The 14,714-nt window shown below is 39.7% G+C and overlaps 1 protein-coding gene across 2 annotated transcripts in view; it reads right to left on the reverse strand.

Moving 5' to 3' along the window:
- The window catches only part of LOC113131509 (cadherin 1, type 1, E-cadherin (epithelial)), a 28,451-nt gene extending 13,982 nt beyond the window's left edge, over positions 1–14,469 (reverse strand). For both annotated transcript variants that reach the window (XM_026308859.2, XM_026308858.2), the window contains exons 1-8: positions 14,076–14,469; positions 12,872–12,986; positions 10,619–10,707; positions 8,672–8,887; positions 8,076–8,216; positions 7,225–7,380; positions 5,230–5,365; positions 2,998–3,170 (exon numbers count right to left, since the gene is read on the reverse strand). In XM_026308859.2, coding sequence (XP_026164644.1) covers positions 2,998–3,170; positions 5,230–5,365; positions 7,225–7,380; positions 8,076–8,216; positions 8,672–8,887; positions 10,619–10,707; positions 12,872–12,986; positions 14,076–14,126 — 1,077 coding nt within the window. In that variant the 5' untranslated portion in view covers positions 14,127–14,469. The remainder of the gene's footprint in view (positions 1–2,997; positions 3,171–5,229; positions 5,366–7,224; positions 7,381–8,075; positions 8,217–8,671; positions 8,888–10,618; positions 10,708–12,871; positions 12,987–14,075) is intronic.
- Positions 14,470–14,714: the final 245 nt, after the last annotated feature.

Below are 14,714 nucleotides of genomic sequence, written 5' to 3' on the forward strand. Positions count from 1 at the left end.
CATCAGTTGTTGCTTCATCGAAATCATCAATGTGTCTCTTAGACCCCATCCCGACTAGACTGCTTAAAAACACCCTGCCATTAATTAACTCATCTTTATTAGACTTGGTAAATTTATCTCTAGTATCAGGCTACGTACCACAGGCCTTTAAGACTGCAGTAATCAAACCCCTACTCAAAAAGCCTAGTCTTGATCCAGGAGTCTTGGCTAATTATAGACCAATATCCAACCTACCATTTATTTCTAAAATCCTAGAAAAAGCTGTTGCTAAGCAGCTATCAGACCACCACACAGGAATGAACTATTTGAAGATTTTCAATCAGGATTTAGAGCCCATAGAGTACAGAAACAGCACTGTTAAAAGTCACCAACGATCTTCTCTTAGCCTCAGAGGAACAGCGTTAAAATGGTTCCAATCTATTTATCAGACAGATTCCAGTTTGTTCATGTCCATGATGAACCTTCCTCACGAACAAAAGTTAGTTATGGACTTCCACAAGGCTCTGTGTTAGGACAGATTCTGTTCACCCTGTACATGCTTCCTTTAGGCCATGTCATTAGGAAGCACTCTATTAATTACCACTGCTATGCAGATGACCCTCAGTTGTACCTATCTATTAAACCTGTTAACACAAACCAGTTAACCAGACTTCAAGCCTGTCTAACTGACATAAAGGCCTGGATGACCAGTAACTTTCTACTTTTAAATTCAGAAAAAACAGAAGTTATTGTATTTGGGACTAAAAACCTCAGAAATAACTTCTCTAAAATTATAGCTGCTCTAGATGGCATAGCCCTGGCCTCCAGCACTACTGTGAAAAACCTTGAAATTATCTTTGACCAGGACATGTCCTTTAACTCACACATAAAACAAATCTCTAGAACTGCATTCTTTCACCTGCGCAACATTCCCAAAATTAGGAACATCCTGTCTCAAAATGATGCAGAAAAACTAGTCCATGCATTTGTTACCTCAAGGCTAGATTACTGTAACTCATTACTATCTGGATGTCCCAGTATCTTCATAAAAAGCCTCCAGTTAATCCTGAATGCCACAGCCAGATTCCTGACAGGAACTAGCAAGAGAGATCATATTTCTCCTATATTAGCTTTTCATCATTGGCTCCCTGTAAAACTCCAGGATAGAATTTAAAGTCCTTCTCACATACAAATCACTGAGTCTGGTTCTGCTAGAGGTTTTTTCTGTTAAAGCGAGTTTTTCCTCTCCACTGTCTCCAAGTGCTTGCAGAATGGGAGGCAGTGCCTTTAGCTATCAAGCTCCTCTCCTGTGGAACCAGCTCCCAGCCTGGGTTCAGGAGGCAGACACTCTCTGTACTTTTAAGGCTAGACTTAAAACCTTCCCTTTTGACAAAGCGTATAGTTAGGGCTGGCCTCTGGCAACCCTGAACTGCCCGAGGACCATCGGTGCACTGAGCTCCCCTACCCTAACCCCTAACCAACCACCCACCCCCACCCCACCACCTCACATGTATATTCCACCATTGAATGTCACTAACCTTGTGCTCTCTCTCTCCCCTAGTTTGTGCTCTCTCCCTCTCTCTCTGTTCTTTCTGTACCTCCTGCAGGTGTCCCTGGTCCTGGAGCTGTATATCGCTGATGTGCAGTTACTGGTCCCACCAACCGGCAGTGTCTATTTGTTGTTTATTGTTGCTGTTCTTTTCTCTCTGCTCTATCCACTCACCCCAACCGGTCGAGGCAGATGGCCGCCCAAACTGAGCCCGGTTTTGCTGGAGGTTTTTTCTTCCGTTAAAGTGAGTTTTTCCTCTCCACTGTCACCAAGTGCTTGCTCATAAGGGATTTGTTGGGTTTTTAGTTTTAGTTTTTGTAAAGTGCCTTGAGATGATTTGTATTGTGATTTGGCACTCTACAAATAAAACTGAATTGAATTGAACTTGCTATGTATGTAATAATACTGTGATGAGTTAACTGGAAAATTAACACCAAAACATCTGTTCAAGAAAAAGAAAGAATTTGGATTCAAACTATAGGCCAAAAAAATAAAATACATAAAAATAAAAAAATAAAAAAATCACAAAGCTAACGCCATTTAATGACTTTCAAAAATCCAGCAGCCTTGTACTATTGTGCTGTGGCTCAGGAGACAGCGCAGATTGTCCACTAACTGAAGTGGAACTTGTCTTTGAGCAAATGACTGTGTGCGTGAATAGCTGAATGGGAAACTGTAAGGCACATTGAGTGCAGAACAGTGTTATAGAGGTATAAATCCATTTATCATTACAATGACAACTAGTCCAAGACCACTGACGACAAAGAAAAACATCACTTCTTACAAACAACTTCAGGCTGACTAATGTTGGACAGTTTCTTCTGCATGGAAGAGATGGAGATAGGAGATATAGCTGGGGATGGGGTCTCTACAACCTTTTGCATCTGCTCCCACTCAGACTTTAAACTGGGGAACTGGTGGTCTTAAAGCCTCAATGCACAGCTCTCAGCAGCCTGTGCAGCTAATGGGGTGAATTTCATAGCAATTTCACCTTCTGGGAGTGCAGAAATATGACCACTACCAAATTATGAAATAAACAGTGTCTCTTCACACCTCTGTGGGGCTGAAAAGACACACACCAATGGCTATTTTTCATGTGTGTCCTTACATACAAAATTCTGCTCTTAATTAATAGGGTTATTGATAAATAAAAACTAAATCATCTGCTTTATGAATGTTGTATCTTCTGTTTCTGACCACAAACAGTGAAACCCACTAAGCTACACTAAGTCATATATAGGTACAGTGAGGATGTATTGAATGAAGCATTCCACAAACTGTTTGAAATTAAGTCCAACAGTTTGCCCTCCTCAAACGGTCTTAGGTATTGGTGCTGCTGTCTACTTTCACCTAAGTATTTACTCTCACCTAACTGAGCCAAATCAAAGTGGAAAAGGAGTTTGTTTAAAACACAGATTATTTCAACACTTAGGTGTCAAAAACAAATGAAATAAATTTAAAAGCCTTACCTCTCTATCTAGCCCACTGGCACCAAGTCTGATGACCCCAGTCACTGGGTTGATAGCAAAAAGGGAGTCACTGGGCAATTTTGGGTCCTGGCTCAGAATACGGTACCGGATCTCTGAGTTGTCAGTGTATGGTTCATCAATATCTGTGGCCAAAACTGTTATCACTTCAGAACCTGGAGAGAGGAATTAGGAAGCACAAATTAAGTTCAGAGCGTTCTCAAAATACTCTGAGCAAATAATCAGTTGATTTACAAAATAAAACTGGGCCGTACAGGGCCAAGACAGAGAGAACAAAAACAGGGTGAAAATATCTAGAAGCTATCGTTTTTTTTTTTTGTTTTTTTTTTAAGGTTGAAGCATTTCACTACTCATCAGCCTCTAGAAAACTTCACCTGGATGACAGAATCTTCACAAACAAGGTGAAGAGAACGACTGAACAACAACTAGACCCAACCCAAAATGCAGTTGACCCCAACTGGAGGGAACCCAAACATGGCTGAGAATATGTTATTTGTGGAGAAGGTAATCCATGCATTCATTATGGGGTGTTTAATGCTCTATATGCAGGGTTTAATAGATCACTGACAGCTCTAATTGGTGCAAAATACAGCTGCACGCTTCCTAACATCTTCTCACAAAATAATGCACATTACACTAATCTTACATTCGCACATTGGCTCCCTGTTAAGATTTAGGATCAATTATAAAATAGTTTTAATTGTTTAAGTTTAAATGGGACTGATGGAACTGTTGCATGTACATCACATTGAGAGGGTGCTGAGTACTGCTGGGCTTCTATGTTTATAAATGGGACGATAGAGCTTTCTCGGTGCATGCTCCTTTGGCTCTGCAACAGTTTGCCAGCTGATCTCTGTACTATGTCAGATACTAATCTTTTTAAATCTAAATTAAATACATATCTTTTTCGTCAGGCTTTTTATCCTAGGTAATGGTGTTTTATGACACCATTTTATTGTTATTTGGATGTTTTTGTTGTATGTTCTTACGGTTGCTGTTGTACCTACAGCACCTTGGTCAACTACATGGTTGCTTGAAATGTGCTATATAAATAAAGTTGAGTTATTTCACGTTCCACCTTAACACATGCAAGATCTTACCTCAATAAGTATCAATAATCCTTAACAGGTGAGGGATCAGCCTAGAACTACACGGGAGGACCTGGTCAATGACCTGAAGAGAGCTGGGACCGCATTCTCAACAGTTACCATTAGTAACACACTACACTGTCATAGATTAAAATCCTGCAGCGCACGCAAGGTCCCCCTGCTCAAGCCAGCACATGTCCAGGCCCGTCTGAAGTTTGCCAAAGACCATATGGATGATCCAGAGGAGGCATGGGAGAAGGTCATGTGGTCAGATGAGACCAAAATAGAACTTTTTGGTATAAACTTCACTCACTGTGTTTGGAGGAAGAAGAAGGATGAGTACAATCCCAAGAACACCATCCCAACCGTATAGCATGGGTGTGGAAACATCATGCTTTGGGGGTGCTTGGGGGACAGGGGACTGCACCGTATTGAGAGGAGGATGGATGGGGCCATGTATTGCGAGATTTTGGGCAACAACCTCCTTCCCTCAGTGAGAGCATTGAAGATGGGTCATGGTTGGGTCTTCCAGCATGACAATGACCCCAAACACACAGCTAGGGCAACCAAGGAGTGGCTCCGTAAGAAGCATTTCAAGGTCCTGGAGTGGCCCAGCCAGTCTCCAGACCTGAACCCAATAGAAAATCTATGGAGGGAGGTGAAACTCCATGTTCAGCACCAAAACCTGAAAGATCTGGAGAAGACCTGTATGGAGGAGTGGGCCAAAATCCCTGCTGCAGTGTGTGCAAACTATAGTAAACATCTGACCTCTGTAATTGTAAACAAAGGTTTCTGTATCAAATATTAAGTTCTATTTTTCTATTGTATCAAATACTTATTTCATGCAATAAAATGGAAATTAATATTTAAAAATCATACAATGTGATTTTCTGGATTTTTTTTTTTTTTTTTTAAGATTTTGTCTCTCACAGTTGAGGTGTACCTACGATGAAAATTACAGATCTCTCCATTCTTTGTAAGTGGGAAAACCTGAAAAAACGACATTATATCAAATACTTATTTGCCCCACTGTAAGCAGCTCTGTCCTGCACTCTTCTCTGTTAAAATTAAAACTTCTTGAGCATCAACCATTTTTTCAGGCTTAAATAAAATGCACCGACAGTACCTATGGGTGATGCCTCAGGAACTTCTCCAAGGAAAGTGAAAAGAGGTTTGTTGTCATTCTGGTCAATTACATTCACCACAATTTCCATAGGTGCCTCAGCATTTCCTCCACTTTCATCCACAGCATGTGCTGTCAACTGCAAAAAGACAAGCAAATTTGTATTGTCATAATGAACATGCAATAACCTGTTTCTGTGTGTACTTGGCGAGATATAGTGTAGACCAGTTTGAGGTTTATACAACAGAAGAGAGAACATTTTGGTAAATTGAGGACATTTTGGCCATTCTCCTGACAGCCCATCAAAGGACTATTTGAGGATTCAGACTAACTTTATTCCTGGTGTGTAAACGTCACAAAAAAGTGAAAAATTCAGAGGTGAATGAAACACACCACAGACATTAATATCAATCAAATATGCGACTGCTCCTTTTAAAAAATTGCGCTACAAAAAATGGATTCTTCATCAAGGGATGATGACCTTGTGCAGATTCTACTAAATAAGAATGGTGGACCCAATACATGCACAAGAACAGTCGCTATATTGCACCCAATCACTCATAATACAGTGTATAATGTCAGTAACTAGTATCTGTTTTAGCAGGATAGTAACAGAAAATGTGCTGTCAACATTCTGTCATGATTATCAGATAAAAAGGAATAAACTATAATGTTATGTTTTACGTTGCTCAATATTGTATACTAATTATGATAAAATGTAAGGTTATGTCGGTAGATGACTATAGCACGGAAACAAAAACTAGTTGGCAAAGGGTTTCACAGTCAGTGTTGTCTGCAAACTACTCAGTAGAATATAAACCGACTGCTGTCATAATGATGCCCTTGCAGCTATATTTGTCCATACATTGCCTTATATACACTGCCTTTGTAAGAACTGCTGCATCAAAGTTAATGTAAGACAGTCGGCCAGTATGAATGTTTTTAAGTTTATCAAAGTTAATAAGATGGTCCTCCAGGTTAAACATTTATAAGTAACATTCCAACAAGCTGCATTGTGATTAGGGCTGATCAATCCAAATATTGATAATATCAATACCAATGTTGGTATCTGTATGGATAGATACTGGTGTGACGGGATCGATACATTAAGTTTTACATTCAGTGTGTTGCTCCTATTTCATCAAGGAGCAGAATTATCTGTGCAAACAACAAAGTTCCTGTCACATTTTGCACGCACACTTTGCTCCTCCCCCTGCTTGCCTGTTCTGAGTGTTGTGGTTGGACCATCATGAGCTGGTTGACTGCAGGCAGTGACTGAAAACAATGTCATAATGGCAGAGAGGAGGACGAGCTGTTGAGTGTTGTGTGGTGTTACTTCAGTAAATGTTATGTGTAACAAAACTGTTCGCAAGTGCAGCAGCACCAGTCTTTATGAATGTATGAAATACCACAATAAGAACTTTGAGCTGAAGAACAAAGAGAGAGAGAGCGAGAGGAGGAGGTAAATCCCTTTAACAAATATTGGTATAGGTATTAGAAATATTAGTCCTGCATTTACTTGGTATTGGATCGATACCCAATTTTGCAGTATAGCGCAATTGAGACTGGTCAGAGGTGTTCCTGCCGCCATCAAAAAGTTGGTAAAATCAACCTGGGGGCACTAAAAATAAATGCCACTTGTTTGCATAAACTTCTGTCAATGTCAATTGTCAATGTTAAATGGTGTATTGGCAAGTCATTGAAAAATATTGATGTGGGGGGAGAAAAAAAAAATTTGCTCAGGACATTCACCTATCGCCTCTTGTGTGTAAAGGTTTTTAGTCTGAGGTACTAAGATCTTAATGTTATGCAATGTATTATGTCAGTGAGCATTCCTCACACGCGTCAAAAATATCTATCCTAACCAAACAGACTAAGCGTTTCCTATATTACACGACTATAAGTAAAGCAGCGGTAAACAGGATTTCTGAAGGTAAATACAGCACAAATTTTAGTTTATAGAGTGTATCTAAAAAATAAAAATAAAAGCATGCTTACCATGTACTTAGCTTGCTTCTCTCTGTCCAGGGGTTGTGTGACATACAGAATACCATTCTCTCTGTCCATTATGAAAAGACCAACAGGAGGCTGATCGGCTCCTGGACCAGTGATGCTGTAATAAATCTTCTTTTGTTTTCCTTTATCAGACCGGATCTAGACAAAACACATTAGACCTTAGTTATACCACTCAAGGATTACACTGTCAGTTAAAAGTTGATCATTAGAAATCAAATGTAAGTGCAGTAAGGACATATGCAGAGGTGTTTGACTTCCAAGGCAAAAACAAAGCAACCTGGTTAAAATAATCTACATAATACAAACAACTGTAACTCTGATTTAGGCACAAATGGGAAAAAAAAAACACAAATTAAAAACACAAGCAAATAAATTATAAGCAAATGAGCACTGCACACTGTTCACAATGGCTGCAGATTAGTTGCACCTATTCCTCTCTGCTCTGAGATCAAGGTTTCAGGTTTGGAACTGTAATACTGAAACCTGTATACACTTGCATGGTAAGCCACAGCTGGCTTTCAGATCTGTTGGCATCATGAATTTTGTTTGCCTGACTATGTTTGAACCCAAGATTTCTGGAAGCAAACAGACATCTGGCCCCTTAATAGCAGAGGAATGTGAAATCATCCTATGGTTATAAATTATGCACATAAACCAACAAGTATTGTGGAGGGCATATATTCATGAAGTATAAAAATATGAAAATTCACATTTTTGAGTGAAAAGAAAAATCTTTAAAAAAAAAAAGTCTGGATTCAAGTACTGTGGAAACCAACAGAGGCATCTTATCCTACATCAAACTCTCACTTATAAAGGCCTTTAGTTCCTCTTACCTGAGATATTTTTTGGGGAAAGGGTCCACGGTTATTCTCAGCAACGGAGATGTCAGGAATAACCCAGTCTCTCTTCCTCCTTCTCATCCCCTCACCAGACTTGGGGAAATGCAGAACAGGCACCAATGGATTGCTTCTATCCTGTGAAAACAGGTACACCTGTAGTTAGTACAACAGTACTACAAGTAAGCCAAAGTATTCATCAGTATTGTAGGACCAAACATGAATTTCAGCATTCAAACAATGGCTGCTGAACAGTTTCATAAAGACGCTATACTAAGTGCTCCCATTAAGTTACATGTAACAGATATAACATTTCTGAGCAGAAATTTGAAAACGTGCATTTTATTTCAAGTACGTAGATCATCTAATATGGCTTTAACAACAGCTATGCAAAGGTTGTGTCCTTAGAAAATACACTACTAGCTGTGTGTAAAAAAGCATGCGGAGAACACATTATGGTAAATGAATCACTGTCAAAATGCGTAATTTGATACAAGACCTACAAAGGACACTTTCCACAAAATGGAAGTTGTACTTCCTTAAACCTTATTTCTTTAAGCTTCACAACCTTCACTTTATGTGTTGAATTGTACCTCTGTTTTATTAGCAGAGTGCACTTCAGTGCGGTGGTGATGGTTTGAGTGTCCATGGTGATGCTCAACATTTTGGTGGTGGTTCTCATGGGGCTCTCCATGGTGATGCCCATGGCGCAATACAGTGACAGGAGCACTCATTCTGCGACCTTGTGAATCCCAGGAGTGGATGAAGAAGTGCTTGTGTCCTTCATGAAGAACTACATCTCTCTTTACCTAGAGGGTAAAGATACTCAGTGAAGGCCAATATACTGGTAACTCTTTGATTTAATAAAGCTTTCTACCTGAACCAGCATTTTCCTCTATTCATTTCAAGCCTAGACAATTATTCTTTGCCCATAGGTGCAGGGGGTAGGCTAACAACAGTGATCAGAGCTATTCTTGCTGCTGTTCACCTAAACATCATTTCAGGTAGGCTTATTAGACGTACTGAAAGAAAACATACGCATTTATGAATCCATCTAAACAAAGCTACTGCCACAACATTAGAGAATTCTCATGAGCTGTGTGGCAAAAGAACCACCAAGCTTAATCTGCCCACAAGCATCCTAAGAGGTTAGGGTCAGTTCATTCCCAGGCCAGCCGAGAGAGCTATAATCCCTCCAGCATGTCCTGGGTCTGCCCCAGGGCCTCCTCCCAGTGGGACAAGCCTGGAACACCTCCCCAGGGAGGCGCCCAGGAGGCATCAAAAAAAACTCATCAAAACTAAGTGCCCAAAACACCTTGTGTCTTTCATGCCGAGGGTTTATGAGCCGCTGGCTCCTCTCGATGTGGAGGAGCAGCGGCTCATAAACCCTCGGCATGAAAGACACAAGGACTTTTTTTTGCCAACCAAGAAAACAAACGATCTTATCAGCAAACTGTAGCTAACCCTAAACAGAACACTGTATTCAAACTGTAACCCCCCCCCACACACACACACACACTATTCTAACTAATTATTGTAAACTTAGTCATGTGTAACAGAAAGTGTCACTGATAATAGTCAAAGTGGCAGTGGCGTGATCACGAAGTTTAATAAGAGACTTCACGGTTTGTAATTTTGAACAATGGATTAATTTTTTCCTCTCTTCTCTTTGGAATCAGCTATATGGCTTTGAATTTCCCACCTCTACACTGATGGCCTATAAAAATGGAGACAAGTGCTTTTTAGTTCTTTTTTGCTTCTTCACTTCTTTGTTTTTGTTGTAACTTCGTACAAATTTTAAAATTGTTTCTTTTTCTTTTCGAGTTTCTGAATCACTGAGCAACGATTATAGCAGCAACTCACCAGCCAGCTGAGTTCCCAGCATCCTATCAAGATCACCAGGCCACCAGAGCATCTACAGAACCCCTCTGATCCTCCAGGCAATGAAAGGGCGCTTTAGGGTCCCTGAACCGATGCTAGAGGCGAGACTGAACAACATCGTGGGGTACCACCAGTCGCCCTGATTGAAACTGCATGAAAGTACACTCGCCTATCTCTGTTCTCTGAATCAGCTGGTGTCTCATTTGCTGCAACCAATAATTTAAAAAATTGTCCCTGCTTATTACGGTCGCTACTTTTTATCTTACCAAAGCAAATGATCAGGCTACAATGCCACTTTGACTACTAACAATGAAAATCACCTTGAGTTAAAGATTGAAGAAGAACATTTGTGATTCACGTTATTTGCAGTCACAGGCTCTGTAACCATCCGTTGGTGTAACACTATTAATGTACCTTTCTATCACTTACGTTCAGTTTTAATAAATGGCAGAAAGCTCAGTCGTTCTCTTCTGGTCTGTCAGTTGTGAAACAAAGTCACTGTTTGGTACTGAACTCACTCTTCAGATTTCTAAATTGATATCTACATTCATAATCATTTGAACAGCTAGGCTCATATAGGTGTAAGATGTGAGGATTTTGAAGGGGTCAGCATTAACTTTATTAAATAATTACTTAAATTTCTGTTAAATTCTACTCACCATCAATGTGCCATCTGTTTGTACCATGAAACGGCTGTCATCACTGATAAACAGAAATCTTGTGTGGTCTGTGCAGTGAGTAAAGCCCACTGGGATGGGAGAGAAGAAATAGTTACCCATTACAAATATAGTAGATAAAACGAAAACTAGGAACTAACTGGCAGAAAATTATGACCTTGGTACCTGCCTAAGTATCTCAATACCACTACTGAGCAAACAAACTAAACCATCAGTAAAAAGATACAGAATAATAGATAACAGAACATGAAACAAAAAAAAAAATTACATTTATATTTTGACAGTGTCAGTGCTGTGGAGAATGTGAAAAGAGTCCACAAAACTTCAAGAATCATGTTAATCACAATTGCAGCTAAAAGGGTAAATTAGACAGTTGCTCTTAACTTGTCACACTCCTTTGACTTCGGAAATCTTTCCTGTCATATTCACTAATCTCTATCTGTTGCTGTTTAATTTTCCTACAAGTCAGACAGCCGTGTCGACTTGTAGAAATAAGCCTGGACATGTTGGCTCCTTTGGTTTGTAGAGGTTTGAAATGTGTTACTGATGGCCTTTGCAGTGTCCATGGGCATTCCCTGACTGTTGGCTACATAAGTGAAATAATGGCAACTTTCACTTCATGGGTCTGCTTTGTTTACCATCTGCAGGTGGTCGGAAAGTTGCTGCCATGCCTTTTTTTTTTTTTTACCCTTTACTTCAGCACACACTAATAATCTTAAATTCAGTAAGACAAAAAAAAAAAAGTTCAATTCAATTTCAATACAGTTTTATTTGTATAGTGCCAAATCACAATACAATTATCTCAAGCCACGTCACAAAAAAACAAAAACCTCACAGATCCCTTATGCATCCCCCATGCATTAAACTGATGGGGATGAAATGAACATGATGTAGTACACAACGGGCACCACTAGAGGTCAGCCTGATATGATACAGACAACTGGTGGAATAGACACCCAGTCAAACTTGGAATGCTTTTTAATTTAACCCCTTGTTGTGAATTCACCTAAAACTGCTTCTGGTCTGAATGCAGCTGAAAAAAAAAATTTAAAAACACCTTTTTTTTAAAAATGTAATTGTAGTCTCTGTCTCAGTCTCTTTTCTGTATGTAGACTTGTTGGAAAAGTATTTTAACATGGTGAAAACTATGGGAATCTATTTTGTGTGTCTGTTTTGTGTTCCTTGTTTTTCTGTGTGTTTGCTGCTAAGACAAACTCATTTCCCTTTCGGGATTAAAGCTCATCTAGAACACATTACATATTTACCTGGTTTGTCAATATTTGAAAACTGTCTAGACAACAAAGCTAAAAATAAATAAATGACCACAAAACCCAGCTAATATGTTAACACAGATACCATCTGGTATAAAAGAGGAATGGGGGAAGACAAAGTGAACTGGTATTTCGTAGCTTGTGATTGGCTCAACACATCTAAACCAGGTAACAGTGGGATGGGATAGTTGGAAAACAAGCAGTGGAATTGCCCTTGAGGAACATGGGTTGGCTACCCCTGCAGTAGACAGTGAGGTAACTTGACTTTAGTTCAGTCTAATATTGTATCCCTCTGGCTAAGAAACACTATAAGCGAAAGAGAAGGATATTACTACACATTTACATCTATTAAACACAGAAACTTTGTTAACTGGAAAACAGTCACAGCACAGTACTAAACAGCTGATGTTTTTTTCAAAGTCTTTTAAAGTTCAAGTGCTTGTGTTCACTCTTAACTGTTGCAAGGTTAAGGAAAGTAAAATATATTTATCTTTTTGCCACTTTTGGTCAGAAAAGTCACATTAAGGATTTACAGTAAAAACCTAACTGCTGAAACAATGTACACAGAGCCAAAAAGTAACCCAGGTCAAGTCAGCTTGAAAAACAGGCTTGGGGACATTGTTTTGCCCTGTAGGTAAGACCATTACAAAAGGAGGTGAGTGAGTGCAAGCTGAGACTTGACGTTGTTTGGGCTACAGTAGCAAAGTGAATAGCTAATCTGTAGAAGGCAATCTCAGCCATAGGAGCACTTCACAAAAACAAAGTTTTTGGAGATTCTTTGGCTGTAACTTTCAAATTGAAAACGTTTTTCCCAGCAATAATTGTAGTAAACTACAAAGTATTGCTAGTAGTAAACTTGTAGTAAATAATTGTAGTAAACTACAATTATTTCAGGACATTGGCAATACTTCAGGTCTGTGTACATTGGGCAATGAGTGAGAAAAGCTTCTTGGATAGTGCTTACCTTTGCCCAGTCTGGTGCCCTGCCTCAGGTGCCTCCTGGTCACTTTGAAAATCAACATATCTGACTGGAATCCAGGTACACATGTTGCCTCCTCAGCAATGACTAAAGCAGAGACCTAGAACAATGAATCATAATTCAGATGAATTAAATATTAGTAATCAATAGGCTGTAAGAAAAGCGGCAGTCTGATTTCTTAACTCCCCGACAGGGATAAACAAACTAAAAATGATGTGTCATTGGATGGAAACTAAAAATATTTTCCATATAAATTAATCTGTGAATATATTTTTTGATTACAGTAGTTGAGCCTATGCAAAGCTAAAAAATATACTTCACAATATTTGAATGTCCACGGTAACGTCTTCAAATGTAACCCACTTAAAAATGTGTGAAATGTCCAGTGACGTGTGGCCAAGTATGGTGACCCACTCAGAATTTGTGCTCTGCATTTAACACATTCAAAGTGCACACACACCGTGAACATGTCAAAAATATAGGCTTAACGTCCGTTTAAAAGGTTAAAAAATTAAAAGAGTTGGTTAAAATTGTACTTTTTCCAGAACATTTACCACTTAACTAAGAAACAATTACTGGGTAAACTTCTTGGTTTTATTGTTCCGTGTCTATCAATCATTGTAACACCGGGTTGAACTAGACCTCTCTGGGAATGACAACACGGTTCTGTACAAACTACAATTTGTCAGAAACTATGAAGCTGAAATCTGTCGGGTGGACAAGTAATAACTTAGACACAGTGCTCTTTGCCAAACCGAAACGTGTTTAATTGGGACTGAACCTGACAACGCGAAAGGGCGAGGCCGCCTCTACCGAAACACATCATGGCGATGTGACACCATATCAATTAGGGTCATTCGACACCTTCTCTTCAAATCAGCTTTGTACTAAACCACACCAACTAAAACAATACTTCGACATTCATACCGCCCGACCATGTCCGACCACATGTAGACCAGGTGTTGGCTAATGAAAGCAGACATGTCACCACTTTATTGTACTTCATATAAAAGGTGTTTGCTGCCTAAACGACGCCTCAGATTGTTACTGAAATTTTATAAGACATCCACACTGCATCCTTAGGTGTTAGTGGTTCAGTAAATTTAGGCTTTAAGAAGTTTTGTGAAAAGTTACACACATGACGGAAATGGGTGGACTCCGTAAAACTTCCCATAGCAGGAAAACTCACCTGAAAAACGACGATCAAAAAGCTCCAAACCGCGAAGCGAGCGGTCCCCATCTCTCCTGAAATGCTTTTTTATTGTTCCTCGCAATGCAAGTTAGAAAACAGTGAAAAGCTTTAGAACGGTTTTCCTATACGGGCTGTGGCGGAGGCTCCTTTGTGTCCTGGAGGTACTTTCAGTCACCGAGTGACTTCAGCTGGAGACTTGCAGCAGGTAGTTTCAGCGTATGACGTCAGCTCCTAGGTGCGTCGGTTCCTTGTTCCTGATATGGTCATGTAGGCTGAACACACCTGAGAGACAGAGAGAGCAGCAGTTTCTGTCGCTTCCTACCATGAACACCTAGCACATACACGGCTTATAACGCTGACAGAGGTCTTACTAATCAGCCAGTAGTTTAGCGAACTGCATCCAACAATTTTCAGTCTCATTTCCTCTTACTGACAGTAACTGACCCACCCCCACCCTTCACATACAAGACTCTCTAACCCAATCCCTTCTCGCTATAGACACAGCACAAAAACTACAAATGAAATTTCAGGTTTCCCAGTTTCACACAGCTAAAGGCCTTACCCATTTCAAAATAGTGACATGGTTTTCTGGATGTTGTGATGTCATGCTGTATTTGCACAGTATACTGTGCACGG

This window comes from Mastacembelus armatus, chromosome 15, assembly GCF_900324485.2.
Source record: "Mastacembelus armatus chromosome 15, fMasArm1.2, whole genome shotgun sequence".
Taxonomy (NCBI): Eukaryota; Metazoa; Chordata; class Actinopteri; order Synbranchiformes; family Mastacembelidae; genus Mastacembelus; species Mastacembelus armatus.